Source organism: Choloepus didactylus, chromosome 1 (genome assembly GCF_015220235.1).
Source record: "Choloepus didactylus isolate mChoDid1 chromosome 1, mChoDid1.pri, whole genome shotgun sequence".
Lineage (NCBI taxonomy): Eukaryota > Metazoa > Chordata > Mammalia > Pilosa > Megalonychidae > Choloepus > Choloepus didactylus.
In genome coordinates this window covers 211,997,956-212,014,914 of record NC_051307.1, presented here as the reverse complement: position 1 = coordinate 212,014,914, position 16,959 = coordinate 211,997,956, and the positions used below count along the sequence as shown (strand labels likewise).

The 16,959-nt window shown below is 40.5% G+C and overlaps 2 protein-coding genes across 11 annotated transcripts in view; one reads left to right on the top strand and one right to left on the bottom strand.

Moving 5' to 3' along the window:
- Positions 1–4,440: 4,440 nt before the first annotated feature.
- PDHB (pyruvate dehydrogenase E1 subunit beta) lies at positions 4,441–9,075 on the top strand. The gene is made up of 10 exons (XM_037799147.1): positions 4,441–4,504; positions 4,594–4,647; positions 5,594–5,701; positions 5,792–5,854; positions 5,953–5,988; positions 6,145–6,430; positions 6,874–6,984; positions 7,290–7,381; positions 8,058–8,199; positions 8,498–9,075. Exons 1-10 carry the CDS (start codon positions 4,463–4,465, stop codon positions 8,641–8,643), a joined length of 1,080 nt encoding a protein of 359 aa, XP_037655075.1. The 5' UTR covers positions 4,441–4,462; the 3' UTR covers positions 8,644–9,075.
- Positions 9,076–9,651: 576 nt separating this feature from the next.
- The window catches only part of PXK (PX domain containing serine/threonine kinase like), an 89,498-nt gene continuing 82,190 nt past the window's right edge, over positions 9,652–16,959 (bottom strand). For 3 of the 10 annotated variants that reach the window (XM_037799071.1, XM_037799064.1, XM_037799058.1), the window contains exon 18: positions 9,652–10,959. In XM_037799071.1, coding sequence (XP_037654999.1) covers positions 10,748–10,959 — 212 coding nt within the window. In that variant the 3' untranslated portion in view covers positions 9,652–10,747. Of the gene's footprint in view, positions 13,955–14,954; positions 14,993–16,959 lie in introns of all 10 variants that reach the window. The other 7 variants (XM_037799079.1, XM_037799122.1, XM_037799095.1 and 4 more) reach the window with 6 other exon arrangements.

Sequence of the window (16,959 nt, the reverse complement as noted above, 5' to 3'; positions counted from 1 at the left end):
GAGGTTCAGAGCTGAGAGGACTCACCAACAGGAACTTGGGCCATTGTGAAGATGACAGAGCTCAAGGGACTCTTGCTGGTTCCATGCTCAAATCCAACAATGGCTCTGGAGTCAGGTCAGTGGTCACTCTGGATTCCTTTTCTGATGCTATGTAATGTCAACCTAGAAATAGCCAATTAAGCTGCAGGGCAATAAAGACATTTATTTGGGGTCTTAGAATTACAATTTGGGGAGTACAGATTAAGGTGGCAACCCAAATTCACGTCCTGTCTTGGCATTTTCAGGCAAGTGTTTTTAAAGGAAAAGAAGACTGCACAAGTTGTTTGTGGTTGGTGGTTATTTGGGGCACTCTAATTGTCCTTTGGTTTAGGTAGTTAACTGAGTTCTTTATCTTGAGGTTTCCTTAGGTTGTTGGAATGTCCTTGGGGTTTTGAGGAATATTGTTGCTTGAGGCTTTGCATACTTTTGGCAGTTTGTGAGATCTGGCTGAGACGTGCAAAAGAGTAACCTCCAGAATGACCGCTTGATTCCATTTTAAATTTCTTAGCCATAATAACTCTATTTTGTTTTATTTCTTTTAACAACACAATTATTGTACATGCATGTTCATAGCAGCTTTATTCATAATATCTCCAAACTGGAAACAGCCCAAGTGTTCATCAGTAAAAGGATGGATAAACAATAGTAAAACAGAGTGCACTATTGACAAGGTGCTTGTAAAATTCATATTATAACTGAGAAATTAAGAATTAACAAATGATGATGATTACTGAATCATTATATAGATGTTTTTCTTTCTATATTGTAAAATAGGCAGAAGTTAATACCTGAAGTTATTGAAACTCAACTAGTTCACCCCTGTTTACAGTTACTTCACCCTTGTTTATACTTTATTTTAATGGTCATTCTAGCCTGGTCTCAGCCATGTTTATTCTTGCTATTGTAATGTTAACAACTCCATCCCTCCTTGTTTGAATCCTTAAAAACCCTGAACTCCTTAGCTTGGGGAGACAGATTTTGGAGCCAATAGGCCATCTGATCTCCTGCTTTGTGGGTAGTACTAAACTCTTTCTCTCTTTGAAAACCTGGTGTCATGGGTTGGCTGTTACGCACATCAGGCAGAGAACCCACAACTTTTGTTCAGTATCAATATGGAAAGGTAACAACTAGAATATCCAAAACAATTTTGAAAAAAGAATAAAGAAGTTACAGGAATCAGTGTCCCCAATGTCTATATAGCTACAGTTGTCACAATAGTGTGGCATTGGAAGAGGGACAGATACATATATCAGTGGAACATAATATAGTCCAGAAATAGACCCAGAGAAAGTTTGGCCAACTGATTTTGGACAAAGGTATAAAAGTAATTCAATGGTGGAAGTATAGTTTTTTTCAACAATGGTATTAAAAGAACTGGACATTCTTAGGCAAAAAAAAAAATTAACCTCAATATAAACCTCACACTTTATTCAAAAATTAACTCAAAATGGATCATACATCTCAATGTAAAAAAAGGAGAAAGTCTTTGTACCTGGGTTAGAGAAAATGTGCTTAGAGATAATAACAAAAGCACAATCCATAAAAGAAAAAAATCGATAAATTGGACTTCATCAAAATTAAAAACTTTTGCTCTGAGAAATACCCTTCTAGTAGGATGAAAAGATAAACCATGAACTGGGAGAAAATATTTGCAAATCACATATCTGACAAAAGACTTGCATACAGAAATTATGAAGATTGCTAGGAACTCAACAGTATGGAAACAATCTAATTAGAAAATGGTCAATACCATGAACACATACCTCTCCAAAGGGGACATACTGATGGCAAGTAAGCACATGAAAAGATGTTCAATATCATTAACCATTACAGAAATACAAATTAAACCTTGATGGGATGCTTCTTAGAATGGCTAAAATGAAAAATAATTATAATACCAAATGCTGGGATGCAGAACAACTGTAGGTCTCATACATTGCTGGAGGTAATGTAAAATGGTATAGCCACTCTGGAAAAATAGTTTGGCAGTTTCTTAAAAGTTAAACATATACTTTACCATACAAATGCACTTCTGGGTATTTATCCTAGAGAAATGAAAACTTATGTTCACAGAAAAACCTGCCAACCAAATGACCATAGCAGCTTTATTGGTAACAGCTAAAATTAGAAACAACCCAAATGTTTTCCAATGGGTGTGAATGGATAAACTGGTACAGCCATAGAACTACTCAGCAATAAAAAAGACCAAAATGTTGATCAAAATATTGATTGTGGTTGGTGGATATTTGAGGCACTCTAATTGTCCTTTGGTTTAGGTAGTTAACTGAGTTCTTTATCTTGAGGCTTCCTTAGGTTGTTGGAATGTCCTTGGGGTTTTGTTAAAGGATTACAGTAACAGGGTGAGCACCAAATCAAGAAAAAGACAACTTAAAAATGGTAGGAAAACCTTGTGGTGCCCATGCTGGCCTCTCCCCCATTCCCTACAGGCTCAGCTTAGAGCCAGTACATGCTTCCCCTGTGGGCCCCTGGTCCTGGTTCCGGAGGGAACAGAGTAACCTTTGTACACATTTTAGGAGGCATGTGTGCCTGTGCCAATCTGTCTGGAGGGCAGTCTGAAGGACTGAACCAGGACATGCATCACAGACTTGCCATCCCAGAACTTGCCCTGTGCCTGGAGGAGACCCACAGAGCTCTCCTATAGAATGCTGTAGGAGCACGGTCAATTCACAGCTGCTTGGCGGCAAAGGTGAGCTACCTAGGGGGCATAGTATAGCAAATGGAACAGTGAGGAAACATTGTTTCCTAGGGGAACAAGGACATTCATATCTGTATAAATGGGGAAATTCATAGGGCCAGAAGTTCCTAGAACAAGATGCAGGCACAGAAATAACTGGGGTGTTCCTAAGCTTTTGCCTCAGGCTATTCACTAGACTCATTCACTAAGCTCCAAAGTAGATTACTAGCACAGGCCAATCTGCAAAGACTGGGAAAGGTCTCTCTCTCTCTCTCTCTCTCTCTCTCTCTCTCTCTCTCTCTCTCTCTCTCTCGGCAAAGAACTCTCAAAATCTCTATTATAACACTAGCTGGATACAAGCTTAAGGAACAGATACTTCAGAGTCTAATTCCAGTAATGCATTGAAATATCAAAATGCCCAGGTTTCAATAAAAGATTACAAAACATACAAAGGAACAGGAAGATACAGCCCATGCAAAAAAGATTAAAGCATTAGAAACCATTAGTGAGAAGGACCAGACCTAGCACATACCAAACAAAGACTTAAAAAAATGGTCCTAAATAGGCTAAAAGAGCTAAAGGAAAACATGGACAAAGAACAAAAGGAAATCAAGAAAATGATAAGTGAACATAAAGAGAATAATAAAGAGATAGACATTATGAAAATGAACCAAACAGAACTGAAGACGATAGTAACTACCCAGTAATGGGTATAAGGTTTCTGTTTGGGTAATGGGAAAATCAGAGTAATGGATGGTGGTGAGAATAACACAACATTATGAATGTGATTTATCCCACTGAATGGTATGCTTGGGAGTTGTAGACATGACAAGGCTTAGGTTGTACATATGTTTCCTCAATTTAAAAAAGTAAGAGCAACTAAAGAGACAAAGATGATTAAATGTAACACATGATCATATACAGGATCTAATAACGGAGGAGAAAAGACCCAAAAGGACATTGCTGGGACATATGAAAAAATGGAATATGGACTGTAAGCTTTATGTCAATGTTAAATTTCTTGAACGTGACAACTGTACTTAAGGTGGTTACACAAGTGAATATCTTCATTATTAGGAAATGCATATGGAAGTATTAAGTGTTCAAGGAACATGATGTATACACCTACTTTCACATATTCAGAAAATAGATGGATTGATAGATGAATAGATAGAATGATATGGCAAACGTGACAAAATGTTAAAATTGGTGGATCTGGGTATTTGGGGGGTTGGGTAGGGTATGTTGGAGTTCTCTGTATGGATGTGCATTATGCTTGCAACTGTTTGGTAAGCTAGAACTTATTTCAAAATTTAAAAATAAGTTAAAAAATATATACTATGAATACTATGAAAGCTATCGCTCGTGTTCTAAGGGACCAACAGACAGCGTTGTCCAGAGAAGTCTAGGCACTCATCAGGCAGTAGGTTCCCCATCACCCGAGTGTGTACAAGCACTACTTGGTGCCGCAAGAATACCATTGCTAGCATTGACCCAACCCGCTGTCAATAAAGTTTAGTTGAATAATGGCCCCCAGGAGGAGGGGCAGAGTCACCCCACCCTTCACCTGGGCCCTGCCCCTCGGCTCCTCACCCGGCGGGAGGTTGGGCGGAGCACGCAGGCACCGCGCCCTGCCATTGGCCCGCGCCGGCGGGAGAGGCGGGGCGTGCCTACGTCTGCTAGCCGCGCTATGTTGTCATTAGGCGGCGGCTAGAGGACACGGGGAAGATGGCGGCGGTGAATGGGCTAGTGCGGAGGCCCCTTCAGCAGGTGAACAGCGGCGCGCGGGCCCCGATGACCCTGCGTGGACTCTGCTCACCTTGCGTCCTCTCTGACCGTCCTTTCTGTCTCCCCGTTAGGTGTCCGGGCTGCTCAGGAGGCGCTTCCATCGGACGGTGCCGGCGGCGCTGCAGGTAACTGGCCGGAACACTGGCCTGGGCAAGGAAGGAAGCCACCTCATCTCCGGGCTGAGGCCGGGATCGCGCCTGCGCCGCGGGGAGGGGCGGTGGTCGGGGGACCTGGGACTGCAGACTCCCACATCTTGCGTGCGGCGCGCCTCCGAGTGTATCGGTCGCTATTTGTTGTCCAATAGATTTCTGCTTGTTCCTTAGAACTGTGCAGGCGGCACATCCTGTAGGAAGCCTTCTTGGTTCCTAAGTGGGGTTAGGACACGAGGCCCCTCGCCGTCCTGCGCTTGCCCCTGCAGAATTCCCCTCTGCGCCCCCAGAGCCCGTTTAGAGTGCGATTCGTGCTTCCTCTTCCGTCGCCTGGTGTCAATGGTGAAATGTCAACCCCGCGAGGGTGCCTGGAGTCAAATGGGTAGTCGGTGAAAGACTTGATGCTCCTTTACCCTCCACGTTCTGCTTTTAACTGGAGGATTCTACCACCCTGTGTGGTAAAATAGTACTTCCTAGGGTGGTTTGTGAGGATTAAACAAGATACTGAACGCAGTGTTTGGCAGTGTCTGGCACCCAGTGAGTGCTCAGAAGCTTATTATCAGTTATGTTTCCTTGACAGTTCTTTGCCTCACAATCCTCTAAGTGCAGAAATGAAACAACCCAGTACACTTTCTACTTAGGAAACCGCCTGTGAGCTGATATGGGCAGCAAGCATTTTTCTTAAGTATGGGTGCACATCAGGGAAAGCATTCCTTAAGTTCTCAACACATCCAATTAAAAACTGGCTATGTGTTATAGAAGTGTGACTTTTAGAATTCTTTGAACTTTTAAAGGACATCCTGTTCTAGTGCTGGTTTTGATATTATATGCTGTTGGCAGCCTAGGTATGAAGGGAGAGAATCTCAGTTGTATGTTAAACAGTTCTGTATCTTATTGACCGTTTGCCCATAACTGTGGACAGGTGACAGTTCGTGATGCTATAAATCAAGGACTGGATGAGGAGCTGGAAAGAGATGAGAAGGTATTTCTGCTTGGGGAGGAAGTTGCCCAGTATGATGGAGCATACAAGGTAACCAAAATATGTGAAAGTTATACAGAATTTAAGTGGCAATTTGCCTCCACATACACTTAAAAGTAAAGGGATCAACTCTAATTGTAGGTTAGTCGAGGACTGTGGAAGAAATACGGAGACAAGAGGATCATAGACACCCCCATATCAGAGGTAAGCTTTCCAGCAGGAAACAGACCTTTTGCTAAAGGTTACACTGCTAGTATTTTTATGTATTTTCAATCAGTTTGTATTTTGATTTATATTTGTAGATGGGCTTTGCTGGAATTGCTGTCGGTGCAGCTATGGTATGTAATATTCTTTATGAAGCTCGTCCAAAGAGATTTTTTTTAATATGACTTTTTAAAGACATCGTTTGAATGTTAGAGGAATGAGTGGTTGTTTGACACTCTTTTGTGCTGTGAATTTTAGTCTTTCTGACATCCATGTTTTTGATTTGACAGGCTGGGTTGCGGCCCATTTGTGAATTTATGACCTTCAATTTCTCCATGCAAGCCATTGATCAGGTTATAAATTCAGCTGCCAAGACTTACTACATGTCAGGGGGACTTCAGAATGTGCCCATAGTCTTCAGGGGACCCAATGGTGCCTCAGCAGGCGTGGCTGCCCAGCACTCACAGTGCTTCGCTGCCTGGTACGGACACTGCCCAGGCTTAAAGGTGGTCAGCCCCTGGAATGCAGAGGATGCAAAAGGACTTACTAAATCAGCCATTCGGGATAACAATCCAGGTCAGAAAGTGACCTTTGGGTCTCTTTTGAACATTAAAGAAGTAAAATGAAATCTTTGCATAGAAGGGACCATTAAAGGCTTCTAGTTAGGCTCGGATATCTCATATAAAACGTTAATGATTTGCAGTTACAGTAAAGATAGTAAAGAATGTGGTTGTTTTTCTTATTTCTGATCATAAGGGGGCCATTTGTGTAAAGGAGACCTTTGCTGAGTACCTACAATGCTCCTTTAGTTTCAATAGATATGATTAGGATTGACCAAACTACAAATGTAAATAACTGAAATGATCCTCAAGGCTTCTGGACATGTTGGAAGTGAGGCTTCTTAATCAGCACAGTGGATCTCTTCACAACGTGAATAATATTGTTGTATATATATTTTCAGTCATTCTGGATGTAATTAGAGTAGTCACTTCTGTTTAAATATTTTTAATATTTTGCAGTGGTGGTGCTAGAGAATGAATTGATGTATGGAGTTCCTTTTGAATTTCCTGATGAAGCTCAGTCAAAAGATTTTCTGGTTCCTATTGGAAAAGCCAAAATAGAAAGGCAAGGTAAGAGAACTAGTATACATTTAAATGCTGTTTTTAATCCAACCCCTTTACTTTTTACTTTGAGCAAAAAAATTTAGCAGTGAGCTGAAGTGTGATGCTGTGATTTTTTCATATACTTGTGTTTTTCTAAATCTCCACCCATTAGATTTGTGTTTTGTTTCTAGGAAGGCTGCCACATTTCTCCTCTCACTGAAATGAAGTTGAGTTGAAGACTTTACAAATGAACAAGAGCCACAGCTTTCTGCAGAGCAGGATAACATCTTTAGTTTCAACCTGACCTCTGATCTATGACCACTCTGTTTCAGGGACGCATGTAACTGTGGTTTCCCATTCAAGACCTGTTGGTCACTGCTTAGAAGCCGCAACAGTGCTATCTAAAGAAGGAGTGGAATGTGAGGTGGGTGGACATTCTTTATCAGTAAGGCTTCCTTTTAATGTAAAGCCCAGAAATAGGAGCTTGAGTTCTATAAAAAGTTAACTAGATGCAAATAATCACTCTGTTTTGCCTCTGCTTGAAGCTGGAAACCTTGCTTTTCAAATATTTATCTTAGCTGTTTACAAAACACTTAAGTTCTGGATCCTTCTCAGGTTAAGATCCAACCTCAGAGCTAGAGGTTGGGGGAAAAGGGAAAGTCACTGAGTCTGCTCGTTCTTATTCAGGACTTACCACTTGCTATATTTATACTTTGGCAAGTTATGAACTCTTAAGTCTCAATTTCATCAGCTGTAAAATGGGGATGATACACTGTTCCATCATAGGGTGGTTGTGAGAATGACACTTAGCATAGTGCTTGGTACAAAGTAAACATTTAAATGTTAGCTATATTAATTTTGACGAAAGTTAGACCAAGGGAGGGTAAGTGAATTCTGCATGTTAACAGAGCTACTTGTAGTAGAGATAATCATTTTTTTAAGTACAGTTTCCCCTTTTATATTTTATACATGAATAGGCAGATTTGATTTTCCTAGACCCAAAGATTAACAAGAAACAAAAAAGGGCGTGATATTATGAGGACAAAGCTACGTATGTGATATAGTGGATCTATAAAGTTTTTATTATTTCATCTGTTTAGGTGATAAACCTGCGAACCATCAGACCAATGGATATTGAAGCCATAGAAGCCAGTGTCATAAAGACAAATCATCTTGTAACTGTGGAAGGAGGCTGGCCACAGTTTGGAGTAGGAGCTGAAATTTGTGCCAGGATCATGGAAGGTATTTCAAAGAAACTGGCTATAGAATACAGTCAAGCTTTAATAAATGGGGTGCACCTTCATACTGGATAAAGAGATCAGAAACTAAGGGTATCCAAATTACTTATCTTTCAGCTTGTCAGTTTGGCATTTCTCCTTTCACTTAATGTTAAAAAGTAAAACCCAAATTTCCCATAATTCAAGTGCCTTTACTTTATGTTTTCTCTTTTCTTTGGCCAGCTACGCCTCTTATTTTGAGGTGGTGAGGTTCAGCTGGCTTTTCTTATCTCTTTCTCAGTTGACCCTTTCTTCTCTCCTAGGCCCTGCGTTCAACTTCCTGGATGCTCCTGCAGTTCGTGTCACTGGTGCTGACGTCCCTATGCCTTATGCAAAGATTCTAGAAGACAACTCTGTACCTCAGGTCAAAGACATCATATTTGCTATAAAGAAAACATTAAATATCTAGTTTGGCCTTGAATTTCAAGTCATTGGGATTTCTTATTTAAAATACTTGCTGGCTCTTCAGCTGGGTTTGTACCATAAGACCTTATTAGTCATAAAGTAATCTCTGAAGAAAAATCCAGGATGTTTTGTATCAGAAAGAAGTTCAAATGTGCTTGTATACGGAAACTACTCTCCTGTCCTGGACTTCATCATGCTGGGGGTTTTTTTTTTTTGAGGGGGGGGGGGGGTCTGTTACAGTTGCCATGTTCTTTTGAATAAAACTATTGTAAATTTTTTCACCTTCTCTTACTAGAAAGACCAGGCATGAATGTGTCAGAGTCCCGATGAAAAATATATTCCAAAAAGGTAACTTGTATGTATAAAATAAATGTGTATAGTCTACACTTACTGTTAAGTTGTTTTGATAAGGAATAAATGAATTCCTGACTATTGACTAATTGTATTCTTATATTCTTCAAGTAGTTAAATGTCTGGTGGAATCTTGAAATTCTATTAAAAAAATCAGTATCTAATAGAGAATAAGTTGATGCTATACCAAATGATTGCCTGTTTTTATTCAAATAGCCGATGCTTTATCCAAAATTGTAGATTTTTGAAGGATTCAGACCTTACAACCCCTATTGGGAACTAATCACCTAAACTGTGTCACCCTTAGAACAAGAATTTGTCCACAGACTCTTCAAATGCCTAGTTCCCTTTGAAATTATAGCAAAATTCATGTCAGGTATTTTTCTCATTGCCAAAAAAACAAACATTCTGTCATACACTGCCTTCTTCAGAATTTGAAATGGAAAAGACAAGTTTAAATTAGTTATAGAAAACCACACAGGTAGTACCTGGTTTATACAGTAAGACAGGATTGTTAGCTCTTATTAAGAGGGGAAATATGATACAGAAAAGAACTGAGATAGGAAGGTAGGAAGGAAACTTCCAGAAGTACTGCATGGATATATTCTTAATGTTTACCAGCAATGCTACAAAAAGTTCTCATTTGAAATATCTAGCCAAGTTACAAACAACACGTTTTCTTGACATAGTTTATTTTAATAAAAAATACAGCTGAACATATATCACAGATTACATGAAACTATACACAGTGACATTCTCTCTGCATAGTAACCAACACTGATGTGTGTACTTGAATTTTAAAATGGATTACTTATAATCCTTTAAAGTGCAATTTATTTAAGGGTTTAAGCAAATCATAGGATAAAGGATCATTTTGATAGATGAGTAACATTAAAAAGATGATATATTTGGATAGATATTTCAAAAACCAGGATTTCTATAGATGCCAAATTTACTTGTGTTGTAATAATGACTTCACCCCACCCCCCAAACTTGAATTGCTGAGGGTTAAGAAGATCCTCTAATTGGCAAGAGCTTTTCCTGATGTTAACATGTTTGTTTCAATATATTCTAACTAAAAAGAATTATGGGTCTAGAATAGTTTTTAGCAGCCCTGAGTTCTATATCCATGATGGTATGTATCCCTGTCAGAACTGAAGAGAATGCTGCCTGCTTTCCCTGTTCTATCTGAAGGGAAAAGTAAGAACTTGAGTTGCTTCTCTGACTTCAGCAACATAACTGCTTTAGGCTGCAGTGTTAATGTCTAAGATGAAATCAAGGTAGCAAAAACGGGTGTTAAGAAATAACCAGAAGATGCTTTAGAATAGAGAAATGAAGCACAAGAGGAACGTTTCTAGGAGCTGTCTGATGGGGTAGGAGGGACTGTAACACCAAGGCCGTTCACTGCTATGACCAAATATTGTCATTGTTTCTGTTTTTTGTCTGTTTCCTTCACTTGGTGGAAATATTGACTCCAATATACCGCTGCCCCAGAAAGAGGCCCATTAGAGGATGAATAAGACCCCTTTAAAATGGTAGCAAAGAAGCAAAATATTTCTTAAGACAGCAATGCCAGCCCGACTTTCTTCTTGATTATTTCTCTGTTGAAAAGCCTCTTACATGAGCATTGGCAAAACAGTATGTGGCTGTACTGGCTCAGCAACTATTCATCCAAGAAGAGGGTACACTTCAAGGGTTGGGGGCAGGAGGGAAAAAAAAAAAAGAGCCTTCCCCCCTCCAAGTGTAAACAGGAAGCTTCAGCCGATCTTAGGAGCACTGTGATCACAGGTTTCGGCTTTCCTCAGAGTTCCTTTTTGGAAATTCTGGATGGAGCTGAGCAAGGCCCCTCGGCTCACGCCATTCACAGCCAGGGGTGGCAGCTGTGTGGGTGCCTCTGTGCTCTCAAGAGGCAAGGAAGTTGCTGGTGGTGGAGGTGGAGGTGGAGGAGGTGGAGGTAATGCAGATATCCCTGCAGAGGAAAAAGGGGACAGTCAACATTCACCTCTCCAACACATCCTGCACACATGCTACTGCTCAGTCCAGGGCAAAAATGAACTTTGGTGAGACAATGTTCTCCCTCAGAGGGTCCAAGATAACCCTTATTTTAAAAAATACTGAATAGGAAAGCTAGAAGCATCAAAGGGGCATTAAAGGTTGCCATTTCCCCCAAATAAGTCAGGTGGGAAAAGCCCCCTGTGAACATATATCACAGATTTCATGAAATGATACACAATGATATTCCCTCTGCAAAGATGAGGCTCTACCCCATTTCTAAACTTCAGTAATGGCTTCAAAAGAAGAGTTTGTCAGCTGCTTTAGCCAGGTCCCAGGCAGCAAAACCTACTCCTGAGCTAGCAATGAAAGATAGGCATCTGTTTGCACAGAGTGAGGCTACCTGAACATCAATCACTAATAAGGGGTGAACAGTTCTTCAACTGCTCCAACACATAAAATGTTTGAAAGATATGATTTAATATAAAGTGAGAAACCACTCATCATTCTAGGCAAGGAACTAGTGCCTGCTGGGTTTTGTGTTCTCCAGGGGAGTCTATCGTGAATAATCATTTCCTATTAAGTTGCCTTAAAAAAACAGAAAAGCTAATAATTGTTAGCAATGCAAAGCAGGGGGCAGAGGGGCCTCTCTCCCTGGCAATGGTATGCTCAGAGAGGGATCTTCCTCAAGCACAGTTATTTCCACTGGCCTGAGCAAGGAACAGGATGGAACTGCATTAGCGCTACATCTTGGTAAAGCATCAGAAGAGACTGGAATGTATGTCTGCCCCACTGGGCGAGGGAAAGTAGACAGGTATCTAAAACTTCCCTCAGCTTCCAGGCATGCAAACATTTGCAACTTGAATGTTATATTTCTGAATCAATGAATGAATTATTCTCTCAAGGCAAAATAATCACTGAGTACAGAAAAAGCCCTGCCTTCAAGAACTTTCCTGTGCCACAGAGTTAGCTGCCCCATCGCCAGTGAACCTTGCATCTCGACATGACTCTGTCTGTTGCTACCCTCTGATCACAACTAGAGCTATACCAGGGAGACATTCTGCTGGATGCTTTCCCTCAAAACTGTTACTGAGCTGTGCTTGAGTTTATATGGATGAGTAAATCAGCATCACCAATAAAATACCCGAGGTAAGTGCATTCTTTTCACCAAGTGTGACAGGCAACAAAGTCTTGCAATTCACAGAAGACTACTTACCTTCCTTTACATATTTTACCCAAAACTACGGCAGCTGAAATTGAAGAATCACACAAATACACTCATGCTCTGCAATCTTACAAGTTCTCAAATAATGATAATGTGGCAATAAAAATAAAGTCTAAATACAGACAAATGGACAAAACGTAATTTTCAATATTACGTTTATTTATTGGGTTCTATACAATAACAAATAACTGATGAATGAAGTTCTATTATGTTCTATGCTAGATGGATTGTGGAAAATGTTCTTGGTTTTATGTCACAAGATTACAAAGGAAAAAAAAGGACTTTAAACCTGAAGTGACAGTTGAGGTGAGAAAACCCAGGAGAATGAGCATGTGATAGATAAGCACATTCCTCTGAAGGGGGCGCTTGGAGTGACCAGTGAAATTCCAGGAGGTGGGGAGCCTGGGCACATCCAGTCCCATCGATACTCCCACCCAATGGCCAGAAAAGGGCAGCAGAATCTGGACTTGACATTCAGGGCCCAGTGTGTACCAGAAGGAGCTCCAGAGTTCCTGCCTTCCAGCTCTGGGTTTTGTCCCCTAGTAGCAGAGTCACTGCAAGGTTAAGGAGAAGACATGCTTTGGGCTGCAACAGCCCTTGGGGGTTCTACTAAAGGCAGGGAGTGGCCACCCCTCCAGGATTCCCAGAGGCTAAAGACAGCCTCGAGGGCTGGGCTCAGTATAAGGGGCTATGGCCTTGGCACAGAACCAAACTGCTTGGCCCACATGGAGTCCATTCCTTGCCTTGGTCTCATTAGTAGGCACTACAGATCAATACTGCAAATTCATTACCTCAGAGTTTGAGAGTTGGGGGGTGGAGTTGAGGTGGGGGTTCAGGAAATGGATCTTCATTTTCCAAGTAAAGGCTGAAATGGTTGCCACTTTAAATGAATCTCCCAAGCAAGTGAGATGCTGAGGGCTGCACTGAAGGAGAGGCTGCTCATCCAAGGGGTGAAGAGCAAGGTCACCCTGACGTCCCTCCCAGAGGCCGCCGCCTCCCCACCCCCACCTAAGGGCCTGTTCCAGGGGGTCCACTTTTCCTCACACATAGACCTTCATGTGTACAATTAGGGCAAGGAAGGCCAGGGTTCAAGCTGTCAGCTCCGAGCCCTCTGGAAGGGGTTAGGAGGCCCAGGAGTCAGAAGGAACAGAGACCTGGGGACTCACTGTGTCTGACTAAATGCCCTATTGATTTTCTTTTGCTTTGTCTTTTTGCCTTTTCCATGGTCCACAAGCTCCTGTAAAGGTCCATTGGGTCTTAACCTACAACACGCTGGTGACAATGAGGGGCTGGGTGGGTGTCAACAAAGGTCAGATTCAGAGTTGGCTATCCTGCCTGGGCAAACCTGGGAAAACCGTCTAATGCTCGAACTCCACTCCCTCCTGAAATGCGAATCCCCCAGCCCCCATATAGGAAAGAGACCTCCAATAGCCCTTATGTCCAGACCACAGACAAGAGCTGACAGATTCCATGTTAGATCCATTGCTAACTGAGTTCACACAGCTTTTAAAATATTGGTATAATAATAACCCAGGAAGGGGGATGCCCCCAAAACAGCTTATCTGTAATTATAAATAGCTATTCAGGGCACTGGACAGTCAGGAAGAAAATCAAAGAATGACAAGGTGTGGTGCACAGCTATTGCCAGGATGACCAACACAACAGCACCAGATGTCCCTCCAACATCTGCAGGCTGGCTAGTGGAGTCAATCCCATGCAGATCTTTTAGGTGGCCAAAAGTGTGAAGCTGGAAGACAAATGAGGCAATGGACTGCAGGGGCTGCAAGTATGACTTCCTCCAAGCAGTCAAGACTCATCACTGTGCCCTTGTCCCAGCCAAGTCAGTCCTGATCTCTCCAATCTTGCCTTCTCATGGACAAAACTCTTAGACCCACCTTCTCCAGAATCTCCTCCACCAGACCACAGGGGACCTGGCAACCCACCGCAGATCCTGGCAGGAGGGCACAGACTGTTGCAGCAGAGCACAAGTTAGCTCTAAGGAGGAGTGCTGTGCCAGAAATATCCTCAACAGCCTCATGGAAAGGATGGCTGAGAATCTGTTTTCCTCAGGGCCAATTTTAGCAGTGGGCACTCTAGTGGTCTCTGCAGGTCCAAATTTCTACCAGACCAACAACAGGCCTACAAGCTACCCCTGGGGAGACCCCTGACCCCAGGAAGCAGCCAGCGCCTAGAGCTCTTGGAAGCCACCTTCACCTTTTGCCTCAGGCAGATGAGGAGGCTGCACCCCCATTCCAACTCAAGAATTATTAAGGATGGTTAAAGAGAAAAAACTGTTTTTCCCTACTGTCAGTTATAAAAGCCAGTTAGTTGCCTCCCTGTAACCAAGATCTCAACTGCCTAACATACTTTTCCCCTCATTGGAGTAACTAGGAACCAAAATTTTAGTGGAAACAGGACTTTGAGAGGCATGATTTCTAAAATTAAATACACCATAACGCCAGGCTGTTGGTTTGCTGGTTTTAGACTCCTTTTAAAGGTGTATTTTAAAATTAAGATCAGAGTGAAAAATGAAGATTTTGAAGGTCATGATGAAATGAAATGAATGTAAATGAAGTCACTTAGATGTTTTTTAAAGATGCTGAATTTCACTTAAATGTTCAGATAAGGAAATCATGTTGAATCTGCTTTCCCACTTGTTCATCAATTCAGTGATCTAGACACACTGGATCCCACTTCACATACAGAAACAGAGCATCTTTAAAATTAGTGAAATCAGCATAGCTTACTTTACCGCAAATTCACGTTCAAAATGGTGCATGCTCTACTGAAAATAGCAAAGAGAAAGAGAGAGAGGGGACAAATCATTAGTCAAATTTTAGTGTCATTTAATTAAATAGTAAGAGACAGTACGTTATTAGTCTGAATCACATGCTGGTTATTCTCACTGCAAAACTAGGACGTACTTAAATTAACCACAAAATGCACTGGTTTCTAAACATGGTCGTGACCCTTTTAGAACACAGCAGAGGTACTAAGTAACCAATGAATTGCTTTCCTCTTCACATTCCTTTTTTCTTTTTTCTCCTCCAGTTAGGAGATTTTTTAAAAAATTTAATTATTTTAAATTTATTTTTACAAACATAGCACTCACTCTTAAGAACCCTGAAGGTTTTACCTCCCCCGAAAAGAGGAATGTGTGTGGGGAGTGTATTTAGTTCTATTACTAAGTAAGGAGAGCATATTAAGAAGGAAGAAAAATAAAACTTTTTTCCAAGTAAGTCTTCTCTAATCTAAAACAGAAACTTGTCTTTTTAAAGACAAGAGAAGTTATACAAAGTGCAAACTGTGAAGTTTCTGCTTCATTAATTATTAGCGTACTTTTTCATTTTCTGACTATCCCTGATTTCCTTACAGGCTCGATAAGGATTTTTTATATCAAGTGATATAAAAGGGTTCATGAATATCGTATCAAAGAGTAAACTTGATATTGTACAAGAACCTGAGTCATCAAAGTATATAGTGCTTTTTGTTTTTTTGCATACTTTCGTGGGTCACGACGATGGAGTTTTCAGAGTTTTTCCCTTTCTCAAGTATCGCTGATGAGAATGGCAACAGATGGCCTGTGTTTCACCTTATCCATATACAAACTTGGAAAACTTTGGAATCTTCTATTAATTAGGCTTGAAGACCCTCAAATCATATGCCTGATCCCCCAAACAGGCCTTCCTCTCAATGAAGCCTGCCTTGGAAATGGAAGGGACTCAGAAATTGAAATACCAGTAACACCAAACCAAAATCTCTAGGCAGATGTAAATGAAATTTGTATCATGTATAAACATAACTGTTTGGGCCACAAATATCATCAAGTTGTCTCTGGCCTAAAATTTCAAAAGCAGAATATAAAGTTAATTATCTTCCCATTGTAATTGTGTTGATATACTCTGAGTACCAAAACCAGTTTCTCTCTTCAAGTAAGAGTTGGATTTAGAACTTTAAATAGAGCTCTAAAAATGTAGAAAATATCATTTTATATTCCCTAATCTATATAGCTTACAAAGGGACATATTTTCTTAGCAGAATATGAATACCTCTCAAGCGTAAATTAGTTCCTCTCATTATGTAAAGTTTCTTTATTTTACTGATCCATTTCAGGAAAGAGGTTCTGCTACCTTTCTAGCAGAAATCTTATTTTTATCCATTTTATTTGAATGAGAGAGATTTGAAATTTGAATTATGTAAATATTTCAATGCATCTGCTATTATTTTGTGGAGTTTATTAAACTACTTAAAAATTGTATAGTCTATTTATCATATGTATGTACATATAGTCTGATACATAAAATTCCGAGTGGATTCTGTCAAACCTGGCTCAGTCTTGTTTAGACCATTGCATATCGTTTTAGCCTTGTGCACTGGCTCTACCTCTGTATAGGAAACTTCTCCATGTTCGTTGATTAGTATTGATTCTGTATTAACTTGGTTATGTTTCTTGCACTAAGAATTTTTAAACCTCTGCTGTAAGTGTAGATTTTAGTTTTACTTTTGCAGTATGAATCACTTAACACACAGATAGATACTCTAGGTTTATTTTGTTTTTTTTTCTACATGATGATGAAGACTTACATTTTGTTCTCTGGTTTGTTCTAAGTTTGCCAAAAAAAAAAAAAAAGTACAGTACCTATTGATAAATTGTAGTGACTGTAATTTGTTTCCAATGTGATTCAATACCCTACCATTAAAGCTGGATTGCTATTTAGGAAAAAATTAATAAATAAACAAACAAACAAACAA